The following is a 25,775-nucleotide window of genomic DNA, read 5'->3' on the forward strand; positions in this document are numbered from 1 at the left end:
CCATCTCAGCACCACCTGAGTCTCTGGTCCCAGCAAGGCTCGCCGTGACTTTGCCGCATTCTGACCAACTATTGCAAGAAGAAAAACAAAAATAAGAGTCTGCAGAGTGTTACTGCCAATTTTCAGCAGTGAACCAGGTAATTCCAACCAAATGATGCTTCAATCACTCTACTGCATCACAAACCATAGGGAAAGGCTACCCCAAGTTCAATGTTTTCCAGCAAAAATGAAACATCACACGAGCAGGCTGACCCCTACACAACCTTGCATTTGCTGCTTCTCCTGAGTCTTGCACGTTGTGTTTTAATAGTCCAGAAATGCATTTAGCTTTGACATTGTCACAGTCAGTCATGTTGTCAGGCTCAAATGGATTTCAGACAGAGACAGACAAAACCAAAGGAAACCAAGGCAATTCAGAAAGACTCAGTAATTATTAAAAAAGGAAAGTAAGGGCCTCGAAGGATGAGACTATTGCAAGAACAGGGGAACATGGAACAACCTCTGACATGCTGCTTGTGAAGACAATTTCCCACAAGAAATCAAATCTGTGAGGAGACAGGAGAGTAGATTTCAGAAATACAAAACATACTGTCCAAACTAACAGTGGCAGGGTGATTCTGAGATCCAAGGTCACAGGTCTTGCCCAGGACACTTGATTGGCCACGCTCTGCCAGCACCATGGCCCAACAGCTTCGTGAGGCTCTTGCTCAGCCCTGCTCTGCTGCACTCCTTCCAGGCTCCAGAAATGCCCATGCAGCTCTCCAAGAGCCAACTCTGAACTTAGGCCAGTTCTGCAGATATTCTTTATCTTTCAGGAGAGAAATCAATAAGGAATTTGCTACTTGGAGGTGTCTCCCTGTTTGTTCATACTCAGCTACTGAGCAGAGCCTAAACCTCTCATATGGACAAGAGTAAAGCCATAGAAGATTTCTTGCCATGAACACCAAGGACTGAAACACCAATGATTTAGACATATGGTCTCACTTACCCGAGTCTCCTTCACATCCTCGTTTCCATCAACTTCATCATCATCCTAGGATGAAAAGCAAACAATATAATTAGGCAGCTTTGGAGACAACAAAACTTTATCACAGGGTGATAATTTTATTGTTTATAGAACCACAGAATTGTTAAGGTTGGAAAAGACCTCCAAGATCATCAAGTCCAACCTTTGACATCATGTCAACGAAACCATATCACAAACTGCCACGTCTACTTGTGTTTTGAACCCTTCCAGGAATGGTGACTCCACCACTGCTCTGGGCAGCCTGTGCCAGTATCTGACCACCCTTCCAGTGAAGAAATGATCTGATGTTAAAGCTAAGAAGAAATCTCAAAACAAATGCCTGTCCAGATGTTTTTGGCTGATTATCAGATCAGGTTTGGTGACCTAATGACCATTTAGAAGATCTTGGTACTGAGAACAGAATGACTCTCTCTGATGGCTCCTGCCATTCGAATGCTCCTGAAGAGTCAGGAGGAACAACTCCTTAATACACTCAGGGAACAAGCATGACACTTGGGAAGACTGCTCATCTGAAATACTGACATAATTCTGACTTTCAAAGAACATCTCCACTTCAATTAGACCCCAGGGGGAGAGACTCACCATCCCAGACACCCTGCACTTGTGCAGCCTCTCAATTAGCCACTGCCTCTTTGTAACAGCTTTGGGATTTCACGGAGCAGTGGGAAACTACCACAGCATCCCAGCTGACTCCAGACTAAACTCGTTAACCATGACTTCATAATTCTTACTCTCTCTTGAATTTTCCTACCTGAGGCTCTAACCAAAGTTTGGAGGGTTAGATTTCTTCCCTCAGACTGAAGAAATCCTCTGAACAGGACTAAAAGAAGTGACCATGACACAGACAGCTCTCCTGCACTTATGCTGTGAGTGTTCCCTGCTGCTGGGAGGGGACCCAGACATTGGTTTTATTCCTCACTGTCTTCCTTTCATGGGGCCTAAAGAGCAGACAAATTTGAGCTCAGAGGAATTTGAAAATACTTCAAGTGGCTTGTGACCTTCTTCTTCCAAAGGAATTAAAGACTTCTAATTTCCCCTCTCCCATGTGGGCCCTTTCACAGTCCTGCAGGGCTTCCACTGACTGGTGGCTCAGGAACAGGCTGTGCAGAGCCTGCTGCTGGGTGTGACATGGGCCAAACAGGGATGCACCACTTCGGATGTGCCAGTGTGAAATACAGCTGAAGAGGGAAGGACTAATGGAAAATCAACTGACTGGGAAAAAAATCTGAAGCTTGGAATCGGAAGAAAATTCATCCTGGATATTACAGAATGAGTTTCTCTTTCTAGGGAACTCGAACTTACATCTTTTGTTGAGAAGATGATGCCGGTGCCTCTCCGTCTCTCCTTCGGCCGCCGCCGCTCCCGGATCGACTGTTTGTTCAGGGACCTGTCGTCTGAATCCTGATCTTCACACTCTGGCCAAGCAAAGAAAGACTGCTTTGGTTTCAGTGATTTACATCTGTGCTTTTTGCTAAGGTTCTGGGGTTCTTTTCAAGCTGATCAAGGTCATCTTGGCTTGTGTTATATTACGAAGGAGTTATTAAACCAAATGTGTCCTCCTACAGCTGGATACTCACACTCCTTCCCTTATCAGAGACAGAGGTTACCCCAGCTAGCAGCTCTCCCCAGGTCATCCCGACTTTTCTGAGGACAAGCTGTACTAGAGGAACCTCTTCCCTCAGCTCTAATATCTAAATGCTCCATGGATCACTGTTTCATTTATTTATCCAAAATGGAAAACATCCTTTTATCCCTCTGTTGCAAGCAATAGGAATTTGTTTAACTCCATTTAAACAAATAACATTTGTTTTGTGATGTGGCATCTCCCCTCAGAGTAACAAGTAAACTTGTTCTCTCTGTCTGTACACACTGAAAGCTCTAAAACACACAAACCCCCCTGAGCTTTGCCTGCTCCTCACTCTCCTGGTACGTACCATTTTTCTCCATCTCTGTGGCTGCCCCTCTGAAGTCTGCTGGGTTCACAGAGTCCAGACCTAGGTATTTATTTGTTCGAGTCAGGTATGAACTTGTATAGAGCAGAGGTGCTGCTGTTGAAGGAGATACAGGTGTCGTGGGTTTGTCGGGCTGTGCCGGGCACCTCAGTCGCCGATAGACTGACTACAAACACAGAGCCAGGACAGAAAGTCAGTAGAATGAAGAGGAACCAGCAGATCTGGGATTTCAGGGAATGTAGTAACCTTTCAGAGTGCAATGTTTTCTTTCCTGCTGCTGGAAGTGATCATCTGCATCTGCCAGATCAAGTTTATTCCATCAGATAGGGATGAATGTTAAAATAAACCATTGTACAGCTACAGTGTGAGAGTACTGTCCATGGCTGGGAGATCTGGGATCAAACCCTTTGTCCCTACAGCCAATGGCAGGATAAACAAGTTATCTAATAGAAATAAAATGATTCAGAGTGAAAATCCAGAGGTGATGGCAGGGGAAGAGAACTGGTCTCTCCAGTTTTCCATTAAACACGGAATATTTGTTGAAAAATGTGAACACAAATCCTCAGCCCAGACTGCACAGCGAGGATGGATCCAGGCCACATTTCTATCATTAGCCTTCTCATTCCACTTTCTGGGATTTACAGAGTCTTACTTTCTGGCAAGAGACAGAAAGGTGAAATTCCCAGTGGAGAGCAAAGGCATAGCTAAGCTCCAGCACCTCCAGATCCACCTCCCTCGTGCAGGTGCTGCTCCTCAGCATTGCTTCTTTGAAGCAAGTCTGCCCCCCCTTCAAATGAAAAGATACCCCCGGGAGAATTCCTCCCGACCTCAGCTATCCTAACTGGTTTCATTAGCTCTGAAGCAATGGGCACTGAGGCAAAAGGATCACCTCCTCATCCGTACTCCTGCCCCACCGTGCCCGGCTCTCCTGCCTCTCGCCGCCCTCCTCAGGCTCGGTGCTCTCGGCTCTCTCGCTCTGCTCCTGGGCCTGGCGCTCTGCCCGCGACCGGCTGAACGTCCGCTCGGCCTCCTGGAGGTCTGTCAGGGTCACACCCTGCAAGAAAGTAAAGGACAATTCTTAAATTTATGCATCGAATCCCAGACTGGTTTGGGTTGGATCTTAAAGCCCATCTCATTCCACCCCCCTTCTATGGGCAGGGACACTTCCCACTAGCCCAGGTTGCTCCAAGCCCCGTCCAACCTGGCCTTGGACACTTCCAGGGATGGGGCAGCCACAGCTTCTCTGGGCAACCTGTGCCAGGGCCTCCCCACCCTCCCAGGGAAGAATTCCTTCCCAATATCCCATCTTGTCACTTCATCCCTTCTCCAAGTCCCTCTCCAGCTCTCTTGAAGCCCGTTTAGGCACTGGAAGGGGCTCTAAGGTCTCCCCAGAGCCTTCTCTTTTGCAGGCTGAAATTAGATTTCAAGTCTTCCAGGTCAGTTCAAAATGCTGCAGGCTCCCACCTGGCCAGGCTCAAGTTTCATCCGTAATGGTAAGAGAAAGAGAAGAATTCTCTTGCCTTTAATGTATTTCTCAGTGTACTGACATATCACTGACTCAAAGCAATCCAAATATATGTGATCACACTGCAAACTAAAAGGCAGGTACAGTGCAGAAAGGAAAGCTTAGAAATCTAACTCATGTATGTTTGGGGGAGGGTTTTGTATTAACTGTCTGCAGGAACTTTGGCCAGAACCTCTCCAAAACAGTGTGAGTGCAGACAAGCTCCTTGTCCTAAGAAATAAAGTAAGAGAAGAATAAAATCCTGCCTCTTTATAGAATCCCAGACTGGCTTGGGTTGGAAGGGACCTTAAAGCTTATCTCATTCCACCCCCTGCCATGGGCAGGGACACCTTCCACTAGACCAGGCTGCTCCAAGCCATGTCCAACCTGGCCTTGAACACTTCCAGGGATCCAGAGGCAGCCACAGCTTCTCTGGGGAAACCAACTCATCAGCTCTCTTCATCCAACACATGAATGTGAGTATTTCCATTCTTTACCTGGGTAGACCTGCGAGTCTGCCGGGCCTGCCTGGACCGTGCCTTCCTCAGTGATTCCGCTTCCTCATCCCGCACCGGAGTCAGATATGACCTGGGAAAAAAAAAGGGGGGCAGAAGAGGTTAAAGTAAAAGCAGATGCTCTGCTTTCTTCTCCCTTCAGACTCCTGAGCTATTATTCTCTTTCTTATGTACAAAAACAATTTTAGCTCCATCTACTACTGCTGCTGCTTTGGGACAACTCCCCCATGAGCACAAGACACACATGTTCACATAAACCCTCAACAGTGCTGGACATGCTCTGTTAAAAAACTGCACCTTTCAGAACATTATTTGCTCCATTCCATGTCATTGCAACATTACAGAAAACAACTCCCACCTTACCCCCTCTCACTCAGATAAAGATCTCAGAATAGAAATCCTGCACTGGCACATTCCTCAGACCCTCCTTCCTGTCATTATAGTCCTGATCATATTCCTGCAATCTGCTGGCTTCATCAATATGAAACCCATCACACCAGGAACTGGCTGAACTGCAGGCAAAAACCTTGGAAAAAGCCATGGAATTAAAGAAATGACCTTCACACTCTGTGTAAACTGAGCTCCTTAACACTGAAAACCCCATGGTTAAAACACAGAGCTGGGCACCACTGGATTTCATCAAACCTGGGAGAATTCGAGAGAATTTTCACATGAAAATACACAGACTGTACTCTCTGCCCTGGCATTCTCTGGGAGGAACTGGTGAGGAATTGGGCAGTGCTCCCACAATCAGGGAGTGCACAGCAGTGATTTCCATAATGGAGTAGAGGCTTCAGTCTTAGGAACGATTAATTAAATTGGACTCCTCAGCCTGGTTAATAGGGAATGATTATTCACGCTGTCCCACTGTACAGGGATAAGGGTGCTGGAATGTTCTTTGCAGTTCTATCACTGCCAGAGGTTAACAGTGTACCAGAGACCTGGATGTGTTCAAAGGGCAGTGAGCCAAGTGAGGGATGAAGGTTTATCATAGAATAGCCTGACTTTGTCCTTGGACTCTTTTCCTGGTTCTCCACTAAGACCACCTTCACGGAAAAGATAATGGGCTGGAGAGGATTTGCATATGATCCAGTATGTTAAGACATTTATTAGGAAGTTCACTAAGCTGCTGCACTGTGACAAAACCACAGAGAATCAGGAAATTTGGATCATTCTAAAATCATCTGCCACAGTGGGTTTTATCCACCCACAGGACCCACGGTCAGGGCCAGTTCAGCTGTGCAGCAAATGTAGCCTGACCTCTGACCTTCAAGGGGGCTTCCTCAGCTTTTGGGTGGTACATCCATGGGAGCCAGTCATCCCACACTCCTTCTAGTGCCGTGGGGCACATGTGAGAGTTTTCTCACCTGAAACTGGTGTAAGGATTTGACCTAATAAATTATGCCCTGAACATCCCTGATCTCCAGAGGCCAGGAGGAGTGCACAGGACCGATGGTCCATGCCGGGGGTGATGCACTGCAGATTCCTAGAGGGGCAGGCACTGATTTCTGCTCTCTGTGACCAGTGACAGGACCCGAGGGAAGGGCTGGAGCTGTGTCAGGGCAGGTTTAAGCTGGATTTTAAGAAAAGGTTCTTCCCCCAGAGGGTGGCATTGGAACAGGATCCAAGGCTGCCAGAGCTCAAGGAGCATTTGGACAACGCCCTCAGGGACGTGGTGGAATTATTGGGGTGTCTGGTGCAGGACCAGGGGTTGGACTTGATGATCCTTGTGGGTCCCTTCCAGCTCAGGAGATTCCATGATTCTATGAACCCTGTCCTGGCAGCTGCCTGCAGCAGAGATGTCCCTGGCCAAGCTCACAGAGCTGCACTCCCAGGGTGCGATTTATCACCTTCAGAGGAGCCTCCAGCACAGCCCATGTGGATGCACTGCAGAGGAGCTCATTTCTTCCCATTGATTATCCAGACAGACACTCGAGCTGTGATGGATATGCCAACATGGGAAGCGCCTACACTTCAGAGGGATGATTGCCTCCCAAGAATTTGCTGTTTCATGAACAAAAAAAGCTGCTGTTTGATGAATGAAAGCTGTGCAACTCCTAATTTTGCAGAGCAGGAGTTCTGTTCTCCCTGCTGCAGTGTGTGCACTGCCCAGGTAATGGCACATTAAGGAAACAATAAGCATTTTCTGCAGCTTTTGACACAAGCAGAATCGCTGCTGTTTGCCCAGCAGCCAGAAGCAATAAGCCACCTACAGGAAGAAGGCATTTGCAAAATATACTGCAAATGAAGTTCAGAGCAGTAGTGAAAAAAAAATAAATTCCTGAAACATATAAACCCAGTAAATTTGTAGCTCAGTCTGGTGTAAGGTGAGCAGTTTACTGCAATGGCTTTGAATCAGTGGAATTTAAATCAGTGGAATTTACTCTGCCATGAGGACACAGGTATGTAGGAGCTGCAGGTATGTAGGAGCTGTGTCCACACATGGAAACAAGAAGAGGGAGGTGAGCCCTGCCTTCGCCCGAGGAGGAGTTTGGCTCACACAGGCAGGTCTGCAGCAGGCACACTGTGCTTGTCCCAGGATGTGGGAGCAATACCAGGCCACTTTCCAGCGGCTGAAATGCTTTTGCACACAAAAGGAAACAATACTGAGCTCCTGCCACGGATGTGGGAGAGGACAAAAAAAGGTTTTCAAAGGAGCTTCAGAAAAGGTTTGGCAAATTCATGGGGAACAGGTCAGCCCCAGGCATGGGGAGGGCTCTGCAGCAGGGGCAGCCCTGGCAGTTTGCAGGAGGCTGCAGGATTTCCCTCGGTTCAGTGTCCAGCTGCAGCTTTGCTGTGGTTACAGCAAGAGAAAAACCATTTTGGGTCTGTTACCCCATCATCCTCCCAGGCTTTTTCCCTCTGCTCTCCCAGAATTTATACAAAAATGCAAATATGTCACAGCATTATTAGCAAATTTGGGAATCCAACCTGTAACAGAGACTTCAGCCGAGCACATTTTGCCGGTCAGAGCGGCTCAGCCGGGGCTGCAGCCGTTATCAATCACCAACTTTTGGGTTCTTTCCATTTACACAATTCATCACTTCCTGGAGCTCACCCAAAGCCATTTACAGCATGAAATAACCAAATTTTCTGAGGCAAGTCAGAAGAGCCACTGTACAGTCACTGAGCTGGTTTCTCCGAGGGAGCAGCTCCAGCCTGTTCCAGGTGCTGAAGGTGCCCGTGCTGTCAGTGTCTCAAACACACACAGCAGCCCCGTCCCTGCTGGCAGTGCAGGCCCAGGAGGACTCTGCTCAGGGCTTTGTGTGCTTTGTTTTCTTCTGGGGGGGGAAGGGAGGCAAGTGCCAGATTTTACAATTTTACAATGCGTTGCTTTGCTTACAAACTGAATTTTGAGAGACCCAAGTGTGCTAAATGAGCTGGAAGAGAGAGAGAGAACAAATGCACTGGAAGGAGATGGAGAGTCAGCTGCAGCTCAGAGCTGGGCTGGGCTGGATGGCACAGGCAGAGCAGCAACACGCTGCTCTCCAAAGCAGAACCACTGCAGAGCACAGCAAGCTGTAGGGCACAGGCACCAAAGGCGGCCTGGAAACAATCCACAGCATTTTTAATTACGTTTTCAAGGAACACACTGCTTGCTCAAGTGCAGTGCCTTGTCATCCTATTAATTCAAGCAAATATCCCAGGATCCAAGCAGATCTTCAAAGGAATGGCCCTATGCACTGTGTTTCCTTGCAATGAGTTTTCTCTGAGAAATGGATGAAACAAGAGCAGCCATCACGTCAAGCTCAAGGCACGTATAAAGCAGAACAGATTTTTACCAGAGTTTTGGCTGCAAGTTCAAGGAGCAGAATTGAAATTGTGCGAGATGTGTACGTGAGAGTCAGCAAAACCACTGCAGAGGTTTACAGCTTCCAGAGACAGAGAAAAGTGTGTCCTGTTGCCATGAGAGAGCTACAGGCTCTTGGTTGGTGTATTAGCTATGAAAAAAACAGATAACTGAATGATGAACCTGCCTCCCACTTAATTCTGCCTATTTTCAAGAAAACACCTATTTTTCTCTGTCAACTCTTTCAATCAGGACAGTGCAACACAAAGGTGGATCTCAACTACTCACCACCATCTCAAGGCAAAAGGAGTATCAATAAAATACTAATAGAGGGGAAGATTCAAACCAGGGCTGGATATACAGGCTGGTAAGCCAGGAACATAAGAGCAAATCTTTTAGAGAACCTTGGCCAGAGGAAAAGAAAAGAACATATTGTACAGAGAAACTTCTCCCAAGAAAGGGTGAATGATGCAGATAAAGAAGTTACAATCCCCTGTTTGTTGGTGCACAGGTAACAAGAACAGAAGATGAACTTCTCTAAGAAACACACAACCTTCTGATAGTCCTTTCACAACACTGGTCTCCTTTCCTGCCATCCTGAACTCTTTCAGGCACTCAGAGACTGAAGTGTTTGTGGCAAACACCATCCACCATCATGGAGTCCTTTGGCAGAACATCACCCAGTCCCAGAGAGAACAGCGAGAACATGCAAAACTTGGGAGTTTTACATCACCCATGTGTCAGAGCAGCTGTGGCTGCCCCATCCCTGGAAGTGTTCCAGGCTGGGTTGGACAGGGTTAGGAGCAACCTGGTCTAGTGGAAGGTGTCTCTGCCCATGGCAGGGAGATGTAACTGGATGGGCTTTAAGGTCCCTTCCAACCCAAACCATTCTGGGATTCTGTGAAAACTTGGCAACAAATCTGGACGCTAAACATTCACCAGGTGCTACAGCTTCCCTCCTCTCAAAGGGGCTTCAAGGTATTTCGCTTTGCTGTCAGGACTAAAAATTGAGATACACCCTCGACGAACTGTAATGGGCCACAACAGGTTCCCTCTGTCCCCATCAGGTCCTTCTCCAATACATCCAAGTCCCATAGGCAGCACAGTAAGAACATGAGTTGCATACAGTAATTCCAGGGTGCCCAGTCTCTGGGAAATGGGGCTCTGCTTGTTGTGAACTGGGGCTGGGCTTGAAGGGGCTCTGCTGGAGGACAGTTTGTCCTGGATCCTCTCCGACTCCTTGTCTCAGCCCAAATTCTCTTTCTAGCTTAAGAGTGACTCTGAACAACACCCACTAGACTAGAAACAACACTGACAGTTTCCTTGGAAGCCAGGACAGATTTTGGTTCTTCCACATCTGGGTAACACAGACAAGGGGAGCGAGGCACAGGTTTGGCTTCCTGTGCACAAGGAGGTGCATTCAGCATATGAAACCCCATGTAGATATTCCCTCTAAAAGGTCTGAATTTGCTGTTCTTAAGAAGAGTACAATACACAATACACTATTCCAAAGACTACAGTGATTTAAAAAGTCTTTGTCACACGTATATCTATCTCTCACACATACACCTATATAAATAAAACCTCATGCAAACCCGGAAAAATGAAGAAAATAAAAAAAAGCTCAGCAAAACAGTATCTCAAGTACAGATACTGTTCCCATGAAAACAACTGGAAAAGTACAGCATCCCAGCAATGCATTCCTACAAACTGGACAGTTGCCATTAGCAAATAACTATCTATAAGCTGGGGGAGGGAGGAGAAGCAAGTGCAAGTTTTGCAGGCAACAATGCTGACAGCAGTTCCCAAAATACAATTTCTTAAGTCAGATAATGAACTACATCCCCAGCAGCAAGTCAATCATTGGCAGCTACATGGAAACAGTCAGAAAAAGAAACTTTCCTGCTCTCTGATGCAAGCAACAGGTTTCAGTTGTTCCCTGAATTTATCCCTGTGCTAACACATTCTGCCCATCAGTCCACTGAAAACAGTCCTTAGCCAGAACCCCAGCCTTTCACCAGGTAGGAGAAGGATGACACATCAGACTCTGCGAGTGCTGGAGCTGGGAATGAGGGGGGAGACAGCCTGACAATGCAGTTATTTAATAAGCTGAGGACAGAGGGATAACAGGATCATGCTCCTAAAGCCTTTCACAGCTGGCTTGAAAAGGCTCAGCTAAGCATTCCCTGTTTCAGGCCTTTGCTGTTGGAAGCTGTTGTGTTTCAGTCTGGACTGTGAATTCTCAACCTGTGCAAGTTTCAATGTTGGAATTTCAGCCCTCTGGTTACAGTAAGATTAGCAGGTTCACTAGCAGCAGATTAAATTCTTTATTTGCCACAGCTTTGCTTTGCTCAACATGCTCAGGTGCTGATCTGAGAGATTAAGAGGCTTGTGATCTTTGTCACTTGTTAATCAAAACAATGAGCCCCCTTTATCCCCATAGAACTGTTTCCATGGATGTTACAATGAGGTGAGGTTACACATATGGCAGCTGATGCTCCAACAGCACTTCCCGTCATAGGGTTCTGGATGATTTTGCCTGTCCTTTCCCATGCCCCATCCCTGGAAATATCCAAGGCCAGGTTGGACAGGGCTTGGAGCAACTTGGCCTAGTGGAAGGTGTCCCTGCCCATGACAGGGGGTAGAATGAGATGGGCTTTAAGGTCTCAACCAACTTTCCAACCCAAACCATTCAGGTTCCATGTTCAGCTCTTGTTGTGTCCTTCAGACAGCAGAGCTACTCCTCCTGTGCTGTGTCCCCATGGCAGCTCCTTGTTCCTCCTCAGCAGCCTGGGCTGCTCCCAGCACAAGGTGAGGAGTGCTCCAATTGCAGATCCAGCTGGGAACACAGCCCTGCATTTCCTCTGCCAGTGGAATAAAAGACAGCATTGGTACCTCAAGAGAGCTCACAAAGTTTGGGGCTGGGGGAGTGAACATATAGATCAGAAGCTTTTAATGATCCCTTTGCACTAATTAATGTCAGTCAGCACTGTGGTAAAAAGGCAACAAACACCACAGTGATCACATTCCCTTAAACTGGCTGCCTCGACTGTTGCTGTGAACCCAGACCTTTAAAGTTGTGCCAGAAGAAGAGAAAATGTACTTGTTTAAAAAAAAAAAATAAATCCAGGATTTTTTTCTGCAAAGAGGAAAGCCAAGAGTGCTGCAAACCAAAAGCAGAGGCAGTGGGCACCACCTTCCCCTACAAACTGCCCCTGAGACACCGAATGCATCAGCTGAGACCAACACAAGTGCAAAGCTTTCCAGGCTGGAATATTCTGGAACAGTTTGTGTTCAGCACAGGACATCAGGTGTCAATACAGAGCCCTGAGTGGGTTGTCACTGTGGCAGGGAACAACGTGCACTGTTTGCAGTCCTCAGGGGCTGGATCCTCACATTAAAAATCTGCTGCATGTACCGCAGAAGGATGGAACTCCACCTCCTACCACTGATGGAGGAAACGAAGCTGGAGATGCAAGTGTCCTGTCTCTGTGAGCATCTCTTTCATTTTCAACTGAGCCAACACAATCTGACATTTTAAACAACCTCAAGCAGACCTGTTACAGCTTTCCCAAAAGCTGATTTACGCAGTCTAAACCAGGAAATTTTTCAGGGCAGAAAATCCCTGGGGGTAAAAAAAAATTAACTTGGCAAAAATTCTGACTATTTGGGAAATTGTCTTTTGCAACTAAAAAATAAAATAAACTCAAAACTTGATGGTGATAAAGAAGGTTCAGCCCCTGAACTAGATAAACCCAAGGAGCGATGCTCGCCTGGCCAGTGCCTCCCAGCAGCCTTCCACTGCCACCTCGTGGGAGCAGCCACCCAGGAGACACCTGAGCAGCTCCAAGGAACAGGATCACAGAGCAGCCCCGGCTGAATTACAGAAAATATCACTGAGTATTAATAATGTATCAAAGATTTACATTTCCCACTGAGCTCAGAATGCAATTTTCTTAGAGTGTGGTTTTGGTTCAATTTCCAGTGTCCACTGTTCCCAGAGACAGAAGATTAATTAAGTTTGCACAAAAGCTTTTCTGACAGAAGTTCCAGGGAGGCAACATGGCTTCCTTGGCTCCTCCACCTGTCACATCCACAGGTCGGTGCTGTGGAGCAAAGAATTTAATGGAGTAGCTGAGTTAGTGCTGAATTAGCTCTCAGCTGTATGGATCTTCACAAAGATTTCCAGTACATTCTTCACTTTAATGGCCATTTTGGACACAGAGAAGTATCTGAACATGTCCCAGTTAGTAAAGCCCAGCCCCTGAACGTCCAGGCAGTGGCACCTGGATAGCAGCAGAGCCAGAATGTGCTGTGACTCAGAGGTGCTGCCAGACTCGAGGGGAAGCGCGTGCAGCAGGCCAGCAGTTCCCATTAGTAAGCCAAGAGGAATTGCACACAAACTCGGCATGGACAGGGATGGGGGAAGACAGTTTTACCTTCTGCTTGCTCCACGCTGCCAAGCTGCTGTTCTTTTACAATGCTTAGCTCGAGCGGTCCCTGCTTCCTTCCCTTGACCATTCCTGAAGGATCCTGCATATACTCCTGCTTTTGTTAGCAGGCCAACCTACAGCCTGGGCTCCTCCGCCCAAAGCAAATGCCAAAATATCCACCCCCCTCCCCTGAGCACTGGGGGATGGAGCCTCAGCAGTTGACCAGAGCACACACCTGCTCACTGCCCTCACAGGAAACTGGCTCAGCTGCACTGACCCCCGGCCCACAACTCGACCTTATTTCAAATAAAAATGCAGCCTGATTTCCGATCCAGCAGGAGCAATCTCGACTCTTCCCAACATGGACAATCCCATGGCCAGCAGAATTCCTGCCCTCCCACGTCATCTGCACCAGCAGCCTTTTAAAAAAGGGACAACTTTATCTGAAAGCGATTAACTGCAGAGGCAGTGGCAGAGAAATGCTGTCACAGCAGGTGCCAGACGATCTTCAGTTCTTCACAAGAGAGAGAAACCTCTTAACTTCTTGTTGTACACAGTGTAGTGTGGACAGGAATCTGTGCCTTGCCCTGCAGCTCCTTTCACAAGTATCCCCACTGTTCTGCTTCCCCAGGGACCTTTCCCAGGAGATTAAGACCACTCAGCTTTAGATCAGTCAGCGATAAGGATTATAGAGTCAAATGCTATTAAAAAAAGGTGGCAGCGAGCTAATGCTCACAGCTTTTTCTACCAGTTCAGCTCAAGTGACATTTAAATACCCCTTGAATGCAATCTCATAGTTTAACTTTCACAGAGATCAGAGGGGTTTATTTTAATTGTGAGATAATAAGGGTTAAAGGACATATGGGATATCTGTGCTCATCCTAGAGGAGACACACTCTGAATCCGGACAGGACAAGAATCACGAGGTAAAAGGACTTGCCAAAAATTGTTCATCTAACAGAACTGGTGGAGGAGGATTCAGTTATTAATATATTATTAATATATGCTACTATAATTAGCAGCTGGATCCTTAGAATGAAGAATGAAAAATAAATTCCTCCTGGGAATTAAGCAGGAAATAGAAATGTTTGCCAGATACATTACATGGCACATCAGTGAACTTCCTTCATCTGAAAAAAATTTCTAGGGGACACTTTAGAGGGCAAGAAGACACAGGCTGAGCAAACCTGCCAGCCCCAAAGCTCCCAGAAAACAAGTCCACCTCGCTCCTATTCTGAATTTATCATGGAATCACAGCATGGTTTGGGTTGGAAGAGACCATAAAGCTCATCTTGTTCCACCCCCTGCCACAGGCAGGGATACCTTCAACTAGCTCAGGTTGTTCCAAGTCCTTGTCCAACCTGGCCTTGAACACTTCAGGGATGGGACAGTTATGTGGGAAACTGGTTAGAATACATTAAAATAAGGAAGAGAGAGATGAGTTTCCTGTCTGTAAGAGTGTGCCTGATGGCAAATGCTGGAACCACCTTGCTGGAACCTTCCTGAGGAACAGGAAGAACACACACAATTGCAGAATTCAGTTGTATAAACACAGTGGCTGGGGAGAAAAAACTGAGGAAGGTCAAATTAAAATCCTAATTCTTATCAAACCAGGAAAGATTTCAAATTCAAGAGTCCTTTTAAACTGGTCACACAACTGAGAGCACAGATTTGCCTTTCAGAAGTTCTCAGGCAAAGTGTGTCTCACCCCAGTGCCAGCCGTGGCTGCTCGGTCACCTTTCCAGCTGTTCTGCAACCAAAGCTTCCACAGAGTATGAAAAGGGTCAGCCAAATCCCCCAGACCTTCCTTTCAGCACAGATATCTCATGGCACGAGTGACATTTCAGTGTGGCAGGATGCCCTGCAGCCCCTTTCCACACCAGGGGGACACAGCTCTGAGCAGCCCAGACCTGCGACACCAGGACTCTCGGGAGAAGCTGTGACCAGAGCCTAGCACTGAACCTGCACAGGCAAGGGTCCAGATGAACTTTGGGAAGGAGCTTCTGGTGGCACTAGAGGCCGCTGTCACCCTGGATGAAGGCAGATAATCCAGCTATGGGCTTCAACCAACAGGTCCCCCCCCATTCCCCACCACCTGGTCACAGCCAATGGAAACCATGAGGCTGCTAGTCCTGCACAGGGTCTGTGTGGGACATTGCAGGCACAACATCCCCATGGCTGAAATCCACCCTGTTTGAGTTCAGCTGGACAAACACATTTTCAATGGGAGACAATCTGAACCTAGCAGGGGATCATCAGAACAGCCAGACAGCCCCGTCCATCAGCAGCTCCAAAATTCCCAGCAAAATGGTAGAAGTACAAACGGGCACAAACCCTGCCTTGGGGGAGATGGCACGTTTCCAGGCTCCCAGCAGCAGCACACTGCAGTGCCACAGCAGAGTGCTGGGAGGCTGGACATGGATACATGGAACACATATGGCAGCAGCTGGGCTGAATGTCCAGGACATCTGGCCCAACACCAGCACTGACCTGCCATGGTCTGGCCAGGCACCCACACGGCACCACACACCTCCAACTGATCCCTCCTCTGCTGCCCCTCTGCTGTTTGGTTTCCTCCCCTTTGTAATTTACACTATTTTCCAGCTACCAGAATGTTTCCTGAACAATTCAGCTGGAAAACAAGGAACAGGTGAACCACTATGGGTCAAATGCTACAGTGGGGCAGGATGAGGCTTGTTGGCCACCACAGGATGCAAACCAGCACTCCAGAGCTCTCCACCAGCCATCCCTCCTCAGCCCTAAGCAGCCTCTTCTACTTTAACCTTTTGGCTTCACACAGATAATTTTAAGGCCACACGTTCGGAGACATCCCCGTGATCTAATATTAGATGATCAGCTTGTTTATGTTTTTGTTGCTAAGAGCAAGCTGGAGCTTTGGAAACATGAAAGCAGCCCAAACACTTCTGCGACAGCTGCCACTGGGAACTGAAATCCATGCAGCACTGCCCTGACAACTGTTTGGCATTCGTCTTTTTATTTTATTTTACTGGAATTGGTCTCCTTCCCAAATAAGCTTTTCCCATTTTGGTGACCTCTCCTGTCTCTCTGGGTCTGTGTTTCCAAGTTCCAGTGTGCAGGCAGCTCCCAGTCACTGTATCCTGCTGTGAGGATGTACATCCATCAGTAAGGTTTCCTCCCACTCGAGCACAATGCATCATTGCTGGGCTTTTTTCCTCTCAGTAGTTTCAAAGCATCATTAAAGGTGGGAGGAATTTTCTCGTGGTTTCTCTTTACATTACCATAAATCACAGGAGATTGTTCTCTAATAAAAATGCAGGAGACAAACAGATCTTCTGTATTATTTATAGAAACAGATTTGGCAATAAATGCCAATGCAGTAATATTAAAGGATGCTTTTTTGGGCATCTACAAGTAACTATTCCAGTCTAGTTCCCTGTCTGCAGGCAGTGCCAAAAGTCTGGGAGGGGGTTTGTGCAGCCCACTTCTCCAAGGAAAACTCTGCTTCCACAACTTGATTCAAGGTTTGCCAAAATTCAGAGACTGTTATGAAAGGTCTGAAGTGTGAACTGAAAGCACAATACTCACTCTGTCCTCTTGCACAACCTCACTGGGCACTGGCATTATCTTATGGCAGCTCATCTCGATTCAATAGCAAAGGACCCCAAGCCAAGTGACCTCCAGCAAAGTAAGAGCAGCACACAGAGGCACTCCCAGGGTTAACCCCAGTGTTCCCACACCAAAAATACTCTGCAGTAGCTCCTACAAACTGGCACTGCACACAGAGCTGATGAATGTGGCTCATCCAGAATGCTTGTAACACCTTCCAAGCACTCCCTGTGCTAGCTCTAGAATGAAAAAAAAGCCCAAACAGCATTAAAAGTTTGAGTATTTTCCAGCAGCACAGCCCACCTTGCTTGGATGTGCTGCAGGTGAAGCGGAGAGCCCACCTTCTGTGGGACACTGCAGCTCAGCCCCACCACCTTCAGCTTTCTAGGCTGATAATTCTCATTATTGCTCTTCCCATCCCTTGGCCTCAGGCCATTTAAAATGTGTCAGAGCGCTATCTCCACTCAGGAAGGGCTGCATTTCAATAAATCACTATTTTAGTCTTGAAGAATATAATCACTATACACTCTGCATGAACTGGTTGCTGATGAGAAATACACAGTTCATCACTGCATTTTATTTATTACCATTTGCTTTCGTCAATGCCATGAGGAGAGACAGATTTTGGAAAAGGTATCCTGCTTGCAGGAAGAAACACAGATCATTTGATATTCTGTACTTAATGCACAGGATAAAGTTCCTTTGAAAAGAGCTCTGGCTCCCCAGGTTTGCATTTCCCCAGTCTTAAAATAACATCATGTGATAAGAAAGAGATACCACCAGCTAGATCCAGAGTCATTCCCAAGGCTGCTCCTGCTGGAATGGCCTTGGTTGCACATGGCAGACTCCTACCTCTGGCCTTTACAGTCAATCAAAGCGGTGCCTGCTGCTGAAGTCCATCTCCTCCTGTGCCACACACCTACACAACTCAGGAAGGTTTGTTTTCCCCACTAACTGCAGAGGGAATCTGGGGGTCCTGTGCAGCGCAGATGTCTCCATCAGGGCACAAGCAAACCCAGCTGAGCAGAATCAGAGGGACAGATATTATCTGAATGAGTCTCAGTCCAACACTCTTTTTAGGATGGGATTAATTTTACAGAACCTACTGTGAATGGCTGCTCTGCTGCCTGTCCCTGAATACCCACAGACTGGAGGGGTTGAGATTAGGAGCTGAGATTGGTACTGAAGACAAACGCTCAGATGCTGAAGAGACAAGCAGAAAATTACAAGACTAAATTTAACCGACAAGCCAGAGATCACTCAGTTCAACACCTTCAGACAGAGCAGGGGCAGCAGCCTGGAAATTCCATGGAGCACCTAAAAATCAGTCCCTACACCCCCACCATCACCACCACGTGAGAGCTGCCCACGGAGCAGACCATCAGAGCCCACTGCTCACTGACCTTCTGCGCTCTCTGGCCTCCTCAGCCGAGAGGTCCTTCCCCGGGGCGGAGGCAGCCCCGGCGTTCGCGGTGCCGTTGGCAGCGCCGAGCACAGCCCGGTTTGTGATTACACCTAGAGGGGTAACACAGCTGCCCTCTGGGCTTTTCTCTACAGCAGAATCAGTTTGTTGCCTGAAAGGGGCTCTGAAATAGAGAAGACATATGGAAAGCAAAGCAAGTGAACTCAAGTGCTGACCAAGCCCAGTCTCCTCGAGGGAGCGCGGACAGATCATCCTCCTCGCTCTGCACTCGTGTGTTCATGGAGAACAGCCACAGTAAAATGAGTTTTACAAAACTTGGAGAAGAATAAGCAGGAGGAACTAATAGTCTTCACATCCCTGTTTGTAGCAAAAATGATTAGAAAAATGTACCTGGGGAATAAGCAGAAGGAAGGAACTCCAAGAACTTGTACACCGAGCGCCCGAGGGCGGCCTGAGCACGAGCTGAGCCAAGGGACAAGAGGGACCACTCCAGGGAGCTACAGTCACACCCCGGCTGTTCCCAGCCTGCCAGCGCATACCCACTGCTGGAACTGCCCAACATCACCATTTTGGGACTGCTTATCATTCTGGGATTGCTTATCGGTACTTCCCAGGCAGAAGCACACCTCCAATCCACACTCCAGAACTCAGACCTTCCAACCCAAATGCTGACTTGGCAGCGCTCTCTCCGCCGGGAGCTGTTACCTGGTGTAGTGGTGGGCTGATGCAGGAGTGTTCACACCGAGAGATGTGGGACAGGAAGAGACAGGTTGCCACGGGGAGCCCGGGGAGGTAGATGAGCCAATGGCAGTGGGTGAGGTAGCTAGAGATGGACTGCGACTGGCTGAAATGTAGGGACTGCCCAGGTCACTACTTCTACCAAATGAAGCACTGTAAAACATCACAAAATCACGTCCTTCAGAGCACAGCAAACATTCAACAGCACATCCCACAGCTGGGCTGGCAGCTGGGGAGGGAGCAGGTACCACATGGTAGCAAGGAGATCAGAGGCCGTCAGAGCTGCCACAGGTCGCCCACGCGTGCCAGCGCCAGCAGAGCCCTGCTTAGCTAAGCCCAGCTCAGTTTCAGTGAGAGAATAACGGCATGGGGTGAATCAGGGAGGATCAGGGAAGGGAAAAGCCCTGCTGCAGTGAAAGCAGGGAGCACAGGGAGCACCCCTGTGCACTGGGGAAAGGTGGGAACAAGGAGCAAGGATGAGGACGCTTAAAGCAGGGAAGGAGAGAGTGACATAAGCGGGTCTGGCTGCATCCCACCCTAAGGATGTCCAGGACTTCCAGTTTTAAGAACTTGTTTGCAGTGGCTTAAAGCTTTGGCAAAGATGATCAGTTTGGGCTTCAATTTTCTTTAAGGCATGTTTGGCACAAACTCTGTATTTCTGGAAAACAGCTATCACAACTGCCCAAAAATATTCAAGAATGAGCAAGGGAAATACATATTTTGCCAGTTTAAAACAAACCCTGAAAACCAACCTCATGGAAAATCTGCAAGTGTTTAAATGCTCATACTTTGGAGAAGAGACAGGAGGAAAGGAGAAGAGCTCTGATATGAGGACGGACCGTTTTGCTTTTTCAAAGAAAATCCAGCCTAACTGGGAGATAAAATCCACCCTAATGGGAGAGAAAATCCACTCTAGAGGGAGAAGTTGCATATCTTTGAAAACAGACTTGATGAAATCTGGTAAAATCTCCTTCTTGCACGTGCCAGAGCCCTGCATGCAGGCTGCTCACTGCCTGCACACAGAAACCCAGCAGGATCCAGGGCCCTGCCACACCTTTCCCAGCAGCTGGAATGCATGGTTGCTACTGGTCAGACTGGGTTGTCCACAGGATCAAAGGCCAGGAAGGCTGGAATGCTGGCTTGGACCTCCTGCAGCCTAAGGACTCCCATAGCACGGCACAGGGAGGAAAGCAGTTGCACCAGGAATAAAAGCTGACCTAGAGGAAAGCAGCAGGCTAGGACAGAGCTGCAGTTTTTTGGGAAGGCCAGGGACAATGGAGTGAAACTGGAAGTCAACTCTGGAGTAAGAGTCAGAGAGAGTAGCCCTAGGCTGAAATAACACTGGGAAGGGGCAGGATCATAGCCAAGGACAGAAGGCTGGAGGAAAGACCCAGACCAGTTCACTCAGGAACCCAATTTACAAACCAGTTTTACATGCCAAGGCCCCCAGCCAGCCCAGTAGAAGCAGCTGGTCCCACGGGAGCCAAAGGGGACAGTGGGGCATCTTGGAAGGCCTCCATGGGGAGGAACCTCCCGTTTGGGTCCCTCAGTTGATGGCTGCCTGCCATATCCAGGTCACACAGGAACAAGTAAGTTATTGTCATGAGGTAGCAACCTCCACCTGACCCTAAACAAAGCTTCCTCTGGAATGCTGGCCCCTGCCTGGAGCACAGGGGAGCAGGAAGTCCTGTTGGAAGCAAGTGCCTCCCTTCTTGGCTCTCTGCTACAGAGGGAAAGGCTGAGCCCTGGAGATGGGCTGGGCGGAGGGTGGGAGCAGAGAGAAGCCTGGCTGGGGTGGATGTGCAGAGCAAGCAGCCGTGGAGTCACATAAATGAGGGTTCTGAGGAGATGATGGCAGGGGAGAATGTGCCAGGGGAAGGAACGAGAGGATGGGCAGGGGAAAAGGTGGTGGCAACCCTGGGGGCAGCAGGGTTGATGTGACACCATCTTGGGAGAGCCCAAGGCAGAGACTGGGGCACGAGGGTGGCTGCAAGAGAGAGCAGGAACTTGGTGAGGGAGGGAGGATGCAGGAGGGTTATCAAGTAAGCCCTGGCAAGGATTGTCTTCCAATCCAAACCCTCCCCAAGAAAGGAAAGGTAATGGGTGAGGAGTATGGAAGCAGCACCAGGTGCCTGGAAGAGCAGAGATGTGGAGGATGAGAGGGGAAGGAGGAGGAGGAATGCAGGAAAAGGGCCTGGCGGTGGTGTTGTGCCAGCTCCAACACGCACACGGCCAGAAAAACGTGGTGCTGGGGCATCAGGCACACACTGCTGCTCCCAGGGGAGCCATGGCACTGCCAGCTCCATGGGAATCCACCTCCCAGCCTGGCCCTGTGCATGGGTGGCACTCCACAGCGTGAGGAGCACTCCAAGGCATTTCCTCCATTGTTCGCATTTGATCTGAACAGGACCAGAACACTGCAATAAAAAGGTTAGCCAGGAAATCCTATTAATTAACAGCTGTGTCCACAGGAATCTGTGAAAGGGAGGATTATGAATTTATTTAGAAATAGAAAAAGGCACTGACACACTGCTCCTCGTTCTCTAACATTATCACCACAACAGAACCATCCGGGAATGAGCAATGAAATGCAAAGCAACATTTCAAAGCAATAAAAAGAAATACTTCTGAGAACAGCTAAGGCGTTAAAAACCTTAACTTAAAAACCTTCAAACCCTTAAAAAGCTTCCACATGTGCTAATAAAAATGGTTTGCACAAAGCATATAACTACTTTTTTATAAACACCCTGCCATGGGGAATTGCAGAGATCAAACCAGGCTCTGGGTATGGATGTTGGCCACTGGGGTGGCCATTAAGAACAATGGTTAAGTGTAACCCCTGGCTCCTAAATTCCTGATTGCTGGAAGCAAGGGGAACGTGGGAGGTGGAAGATTGCTCTGAAGCTTTCCTGGCTTCTGCAACTTGTCCTTCAAAACCAGCTGGTGTCAGAAACAGTCTGGGCTGCAGGGACTGTTGGCCTGACTTGCTGCAATGGTTTTTATGTGAACAGAACCAGTAAGGAGACATTTGCATAAAAGTGAAATGAAGGAGAAACTAACTGTGTGGATAAAGGATTTTGTTCTGGTGTGTGAGCCCTTCCTGGGAGGCAGGATGCTACATTAATCCAACCTGCCATGCCAGTTTTCCTCCAAACCCTTCAATATACAGGCGAAGTGACCTGGATGTTCGGAGGCATCACATGGAGACCAGGCTGGCAGAGCAGGGTACTGTGGATTTTTGGGCTAGTGGTGCAACCATAAAGCGGGAGAAGTACCAGCACCATTACAAAGAGAGCTTCAAAATCTGCTTCAGCTAAAGCTGAAGAACATTTTCAGCATTGCTGCAAGTTATTTTGTTCCCTTTTATACAAAAAAAAGCCATTTTCCACATCTTAAGATGATCTGCTATGTTATTCACTCTGTGTCTGGGGGTTGTAGAACATAACTAGGATTAGATGGGATATTGGGAAGAAATTCTTCTCCGTGAGGCTGGTGAGGCCCTGGCACAGGTTGGCCAGAGAAACTGTGGCTGCCCCATCCGTGGAAGTGTCCAAGGCCAGGTTGGATGGGGTTTGGAGCAACCTGGTCTAGTGTAAGGTGTCCCTGCCGATGGCAAGGGATGGAACAAGATCCCTTCCAACCCAAACCAGTCTGTGATCTTTATGGAGATTAGTCAAATGCTGAGGCAGAGGGGAACTGCAGATGTATGGAGTCTTCCTCTCAGTGACATCCAAGCATGCCATGTTCCTTCTAATTCTTTCTCTCTCAGAAGGAGCTTTTCTCTTCTGGAGTTGTGTTCAGAGTTTTGCTAATACTTGAAAATGATAAAAAGCTTATGTTTAACAGGCAACTAGGTTCCCTTCCTGATCTTAGGGGCTGATGCACAAGGCTGGAGAAGTCAGAGGTTCAATAAGATTATATTTAATTTCTCTGTGCTCTCCTACAGAAAACCATATGGGATAAAGGTAAAATTGATCATGATGCTATTGTATGCATATACAATGCAAAACCATTGATCTCTCTTTCAAAAGCACATTTATTCCTACTTGGCAAACCTCTTCTCTGTAACTGCTTGTAAACCAACACCCTCCTACAAAAGGCCAGAATTCAGCCTTTGTGACAGGAACTTGGTATTAGTGACAGCCCACGGCAGCCTAAACCTCCCCCACTCTGTCCAGTTTAACCAGGGAAATACAGTACAGCTGTGTGAGGGTAACACAGTGTGGTACTGGCTTAGCTGGGATAAACAGGCAATGCTTGTGAGACTGCAGTGGGCAGCCCCTGGGTGACTGGGCTGGCCCTCAGAGCAGGGAGCAGCAAGACCTGCCAGCTGCAAGGGGAAAAGGCTTTCCAAGGGAATCAGCTGTGGTCTGTCAGACCAGCTTTGGAGAGAGACAAGCTCCGGAGGCTGGGCTGCCACCATGTCCCAGGACAGCTGTGAAATCAGTGCAGTGGATCAGCAGAGCAGAAGGCTTCTGCTGGAAGGGGCTGCTTCACCTTTTGTGGCAATGGGCCTATGTGTGCTCAGCAACTGGCCACACACCCCCTCGAGCACCACTCACCTCTGCCACCTTAAGTACTGAAACTCAGAATCACCTCTTCCCAAGTATCTCAAGCAGCCTTTAAAAATACCATTTAGCATGACAAATGCCAGAAAACCTTAATTTTTATTTTCTGCTCTCAGCAGAAGAGGGTTTCGAGGCCAGTTCCATCTTCAGGACAGATATTTAGTTCAGGGTCTAGAACTTGGTGAAACTCAATCTAAAACCTTGAACTGTTGCTGCTGCTTTCCTTCAGCAGAGACCCAACAGCTTTGCAGCGTGACATGCTTATCACAGGCTGGTTTGATGGTCTCCAATATTAGCTGAAATAAAGGTGAGGAGCTGGCACTGTACCTGTGTGAAGGGCTGATCCTCCTGCTCACAACTGAGGTGAAAACCCAGCAATGCAATATTTGCCTCACCAGAGCAGGGCATTCCTTCAGCTCACTCAGAGAGAGCCGTCAGCTGGTACCTCAAGGACACTGAGGCTCTGCCTCTCAAAGGGGTACAGGACACTGCAGTTACAGGAGTTCTGCCTGGAATTGCCTTCCTGCCTCTGCCTGGCTCCTTCACCAACATTCAGCCTCTACAACTTCTCACACACTGTGCACAAACCGCTTCTTTGCTGCCACAAGACAATGGTTGGAAGCATCAGTCTTACTCTAACAAGTGCTGTGTGTCACGCACAGGATCACTGCCACTTTCTTATAATGATGTCATAAACGTGGACTAATATAAACCAAAATAGGAGGATATAAGCTACAACTTACCTGCCAATAGCTATTTGAACAATGCTTTCAGATTCTGATTACTTTAATCTTTTTTTATGACCAATTTTGATTTTATACTCTAACCATAACACCAGCATTAAATGGAGAAAACATTTTGCATTTGAATATCGTGAATAAGAGTATTTAAATTTAGTTGAGCAATTTAGAAATTAGCAAAAATTACAGCCTTTAAAATACCATTTAGCATGACAAATGCCAGAAAACCTTAATTTTTATTTTCTGCTCTCAGCAGAAGAGGGTCTCAAGGCCAGTTACAAGATGCAGTAGGCAGCAAGCAGGAGGCTGAGGTTTGAGAGGTACATTAAGAGTGGAACTGACTGCCTGGGAACCCACATGAGACAGAACTGGATGTACCTTTTCAAGTAGGTGGATACATAGGTGGTGGGTGCACCAGAATGGGGAGCTTCGTTTCCCTTTGACTCGTCCCTCCAGGGCTGTCGGCTGTAGGAGCCACTCCTCACCAGGTTCACAGCTGATTCCCTAATGCAGGACAGAGCACAGGGCTTGGTTACAAAAACCTCTGCAGTCTACTTCTGGCTCCTTTACAGTTCCACAACACAAATCCTTCCCTTACATCCACATGCACCGATGCTCACAGGTGACATAGCTCAGAGAAACAGCTGTTCTGGCCTTACTGATGCTGCCATTGCCAGATCCCTTCAGAACCACAGATGATGTAATGTTTTGCATAAAGAGGAACAAAATCCTTTTTAGTCAGAAAACTTGCAAATGAAATTTAGATCGTCCATAAAAGTAATTTAACATATTAAATAGTGTCATTTGATATTTCCTCTGCCATCTTGTATCAAATAACACGGTATAAATGGGCAGATATTGGAACTGCTGGGAAGTTTTTATTCTCCAAAGTATCCAGGCAAGGACAAAAGCAATCCAGCCCAGCAAATCCTTTCATAGAATTGCTAAAGTTGGAAAAGCCCTCTAGGATCATCAAGTCCAACCATTAACACACCACTGCCAGGTCCACCACTAAACCATGCAGCAGAAAACAACATACAAAACATTTGCAATATCTCAAACTACTTGACAAGTTATCAATAAATTCCTAGCAGCCCTATTTATCCTGGTTATGTGAAATCAGGGCTCTTTCCCTCTGGTGGTGTATCCTGCTCTCCTCTGGTCCTGGACAGGACCTGGAGCTTGCAGTGCAGCACAAATCCACTCCCTCATCAGCCTGCAATTATTTTCTATTTCCAATTGCTGTGCCCGTGCTGACACCCTCTCAGACACCTGTGGGTTCTGGGAAGTCAAACTCATCTGCTTTTAAAGGAAAGAATATTTGGAAAATCTACTCCCCAGCAGGCCTGGCACCATCTGTTCCCGCAGGCCAGTTCTCCTTGGGCCCCACTCACCCAGCAAAGGACACCTGTCAGCACTCACTGGATGTGCCACTTGATAGCAGCCTCTGCCAAATTCTGAGACTCTCTGAATCTGAGATTCTCTGAATCTCAGAGA

At 47.7% G+C, this 25,775-nt stretch overlaps 1 protein-coding gene across 8 annotated transcripts in view; it reads right to left on the reverse strand.

The window, feature by feature from the left end:
- PPP1R12B (protein phosphatase 1 regulatory subunit 12B) overlaps nucleotides 1–25,775 on the reverse strand; it is a 132,043-nt gene that overhangs the window by 48,516 nt on the left and 57,752 nt on the right. For 4 of the 8 annotated variants that reach the window (XM_064635689.1, XM_064635690.1, XM_064635688.1 and 1 more), the window contains exons 12-19: nucleotides 24,657–24,782; nucleotides 18,938–19,123; nucleotides 18,213–18,395; nucleotides 4,981–5,071; nucleotides 3,869–4,033; nucleotides 2,962–3,145; nucleotides 2,330–2,442; nucleotides 989–1,033 (exon numbers count right to left, since the gene is read on the reverse strand). In XM_064635689.1, coding sequence (XP_064491759.1) covers nucleotides 989–1,033; nucleotides 2,330–2,442; nucleotides 2,962–3,145; nucleotides 3,869–4,033; nucleotides 4,981–5,071; nucleotides 18,213–18,395; nucleotides 18,938–19,123; nucleotides 24,657–24,782 — 1,093 coding nt within the window. The remainder of the gene's footprint in view (nucleotides 1–988; nucleotides 1,034–2,329; nucleotides 2,443–2,961; nucleotides 3,146–3,868; nucleotides 4,034–4,980; nucleotides 5,072–18,212; nucleotides 18,396–18,937; nucleotides 19,124–24,656; nucleotides 24,783–25,775) is intronic. The other 4 variants (XM_064635693.1, XM_064635694.1, XM_064635695.1 and 1 more) reach the window with 4 other exon arrangements.

The sequence above is a fragment of the Pseudopipra pipra genome, chromosome 25, assembly GCF_036250125.1.
Source record: "Pseudopipra pipra isolate bDixPip1 chromosome 25, bDixPip1.hap1, whole genome shotgun sequence".
Taxonomy (NCBI): Eukaryota; Metazoa; Chordata; class Aves; order Passeriformes; family Pipridae; genus Pseudopipra; species Pseudopipra pipra.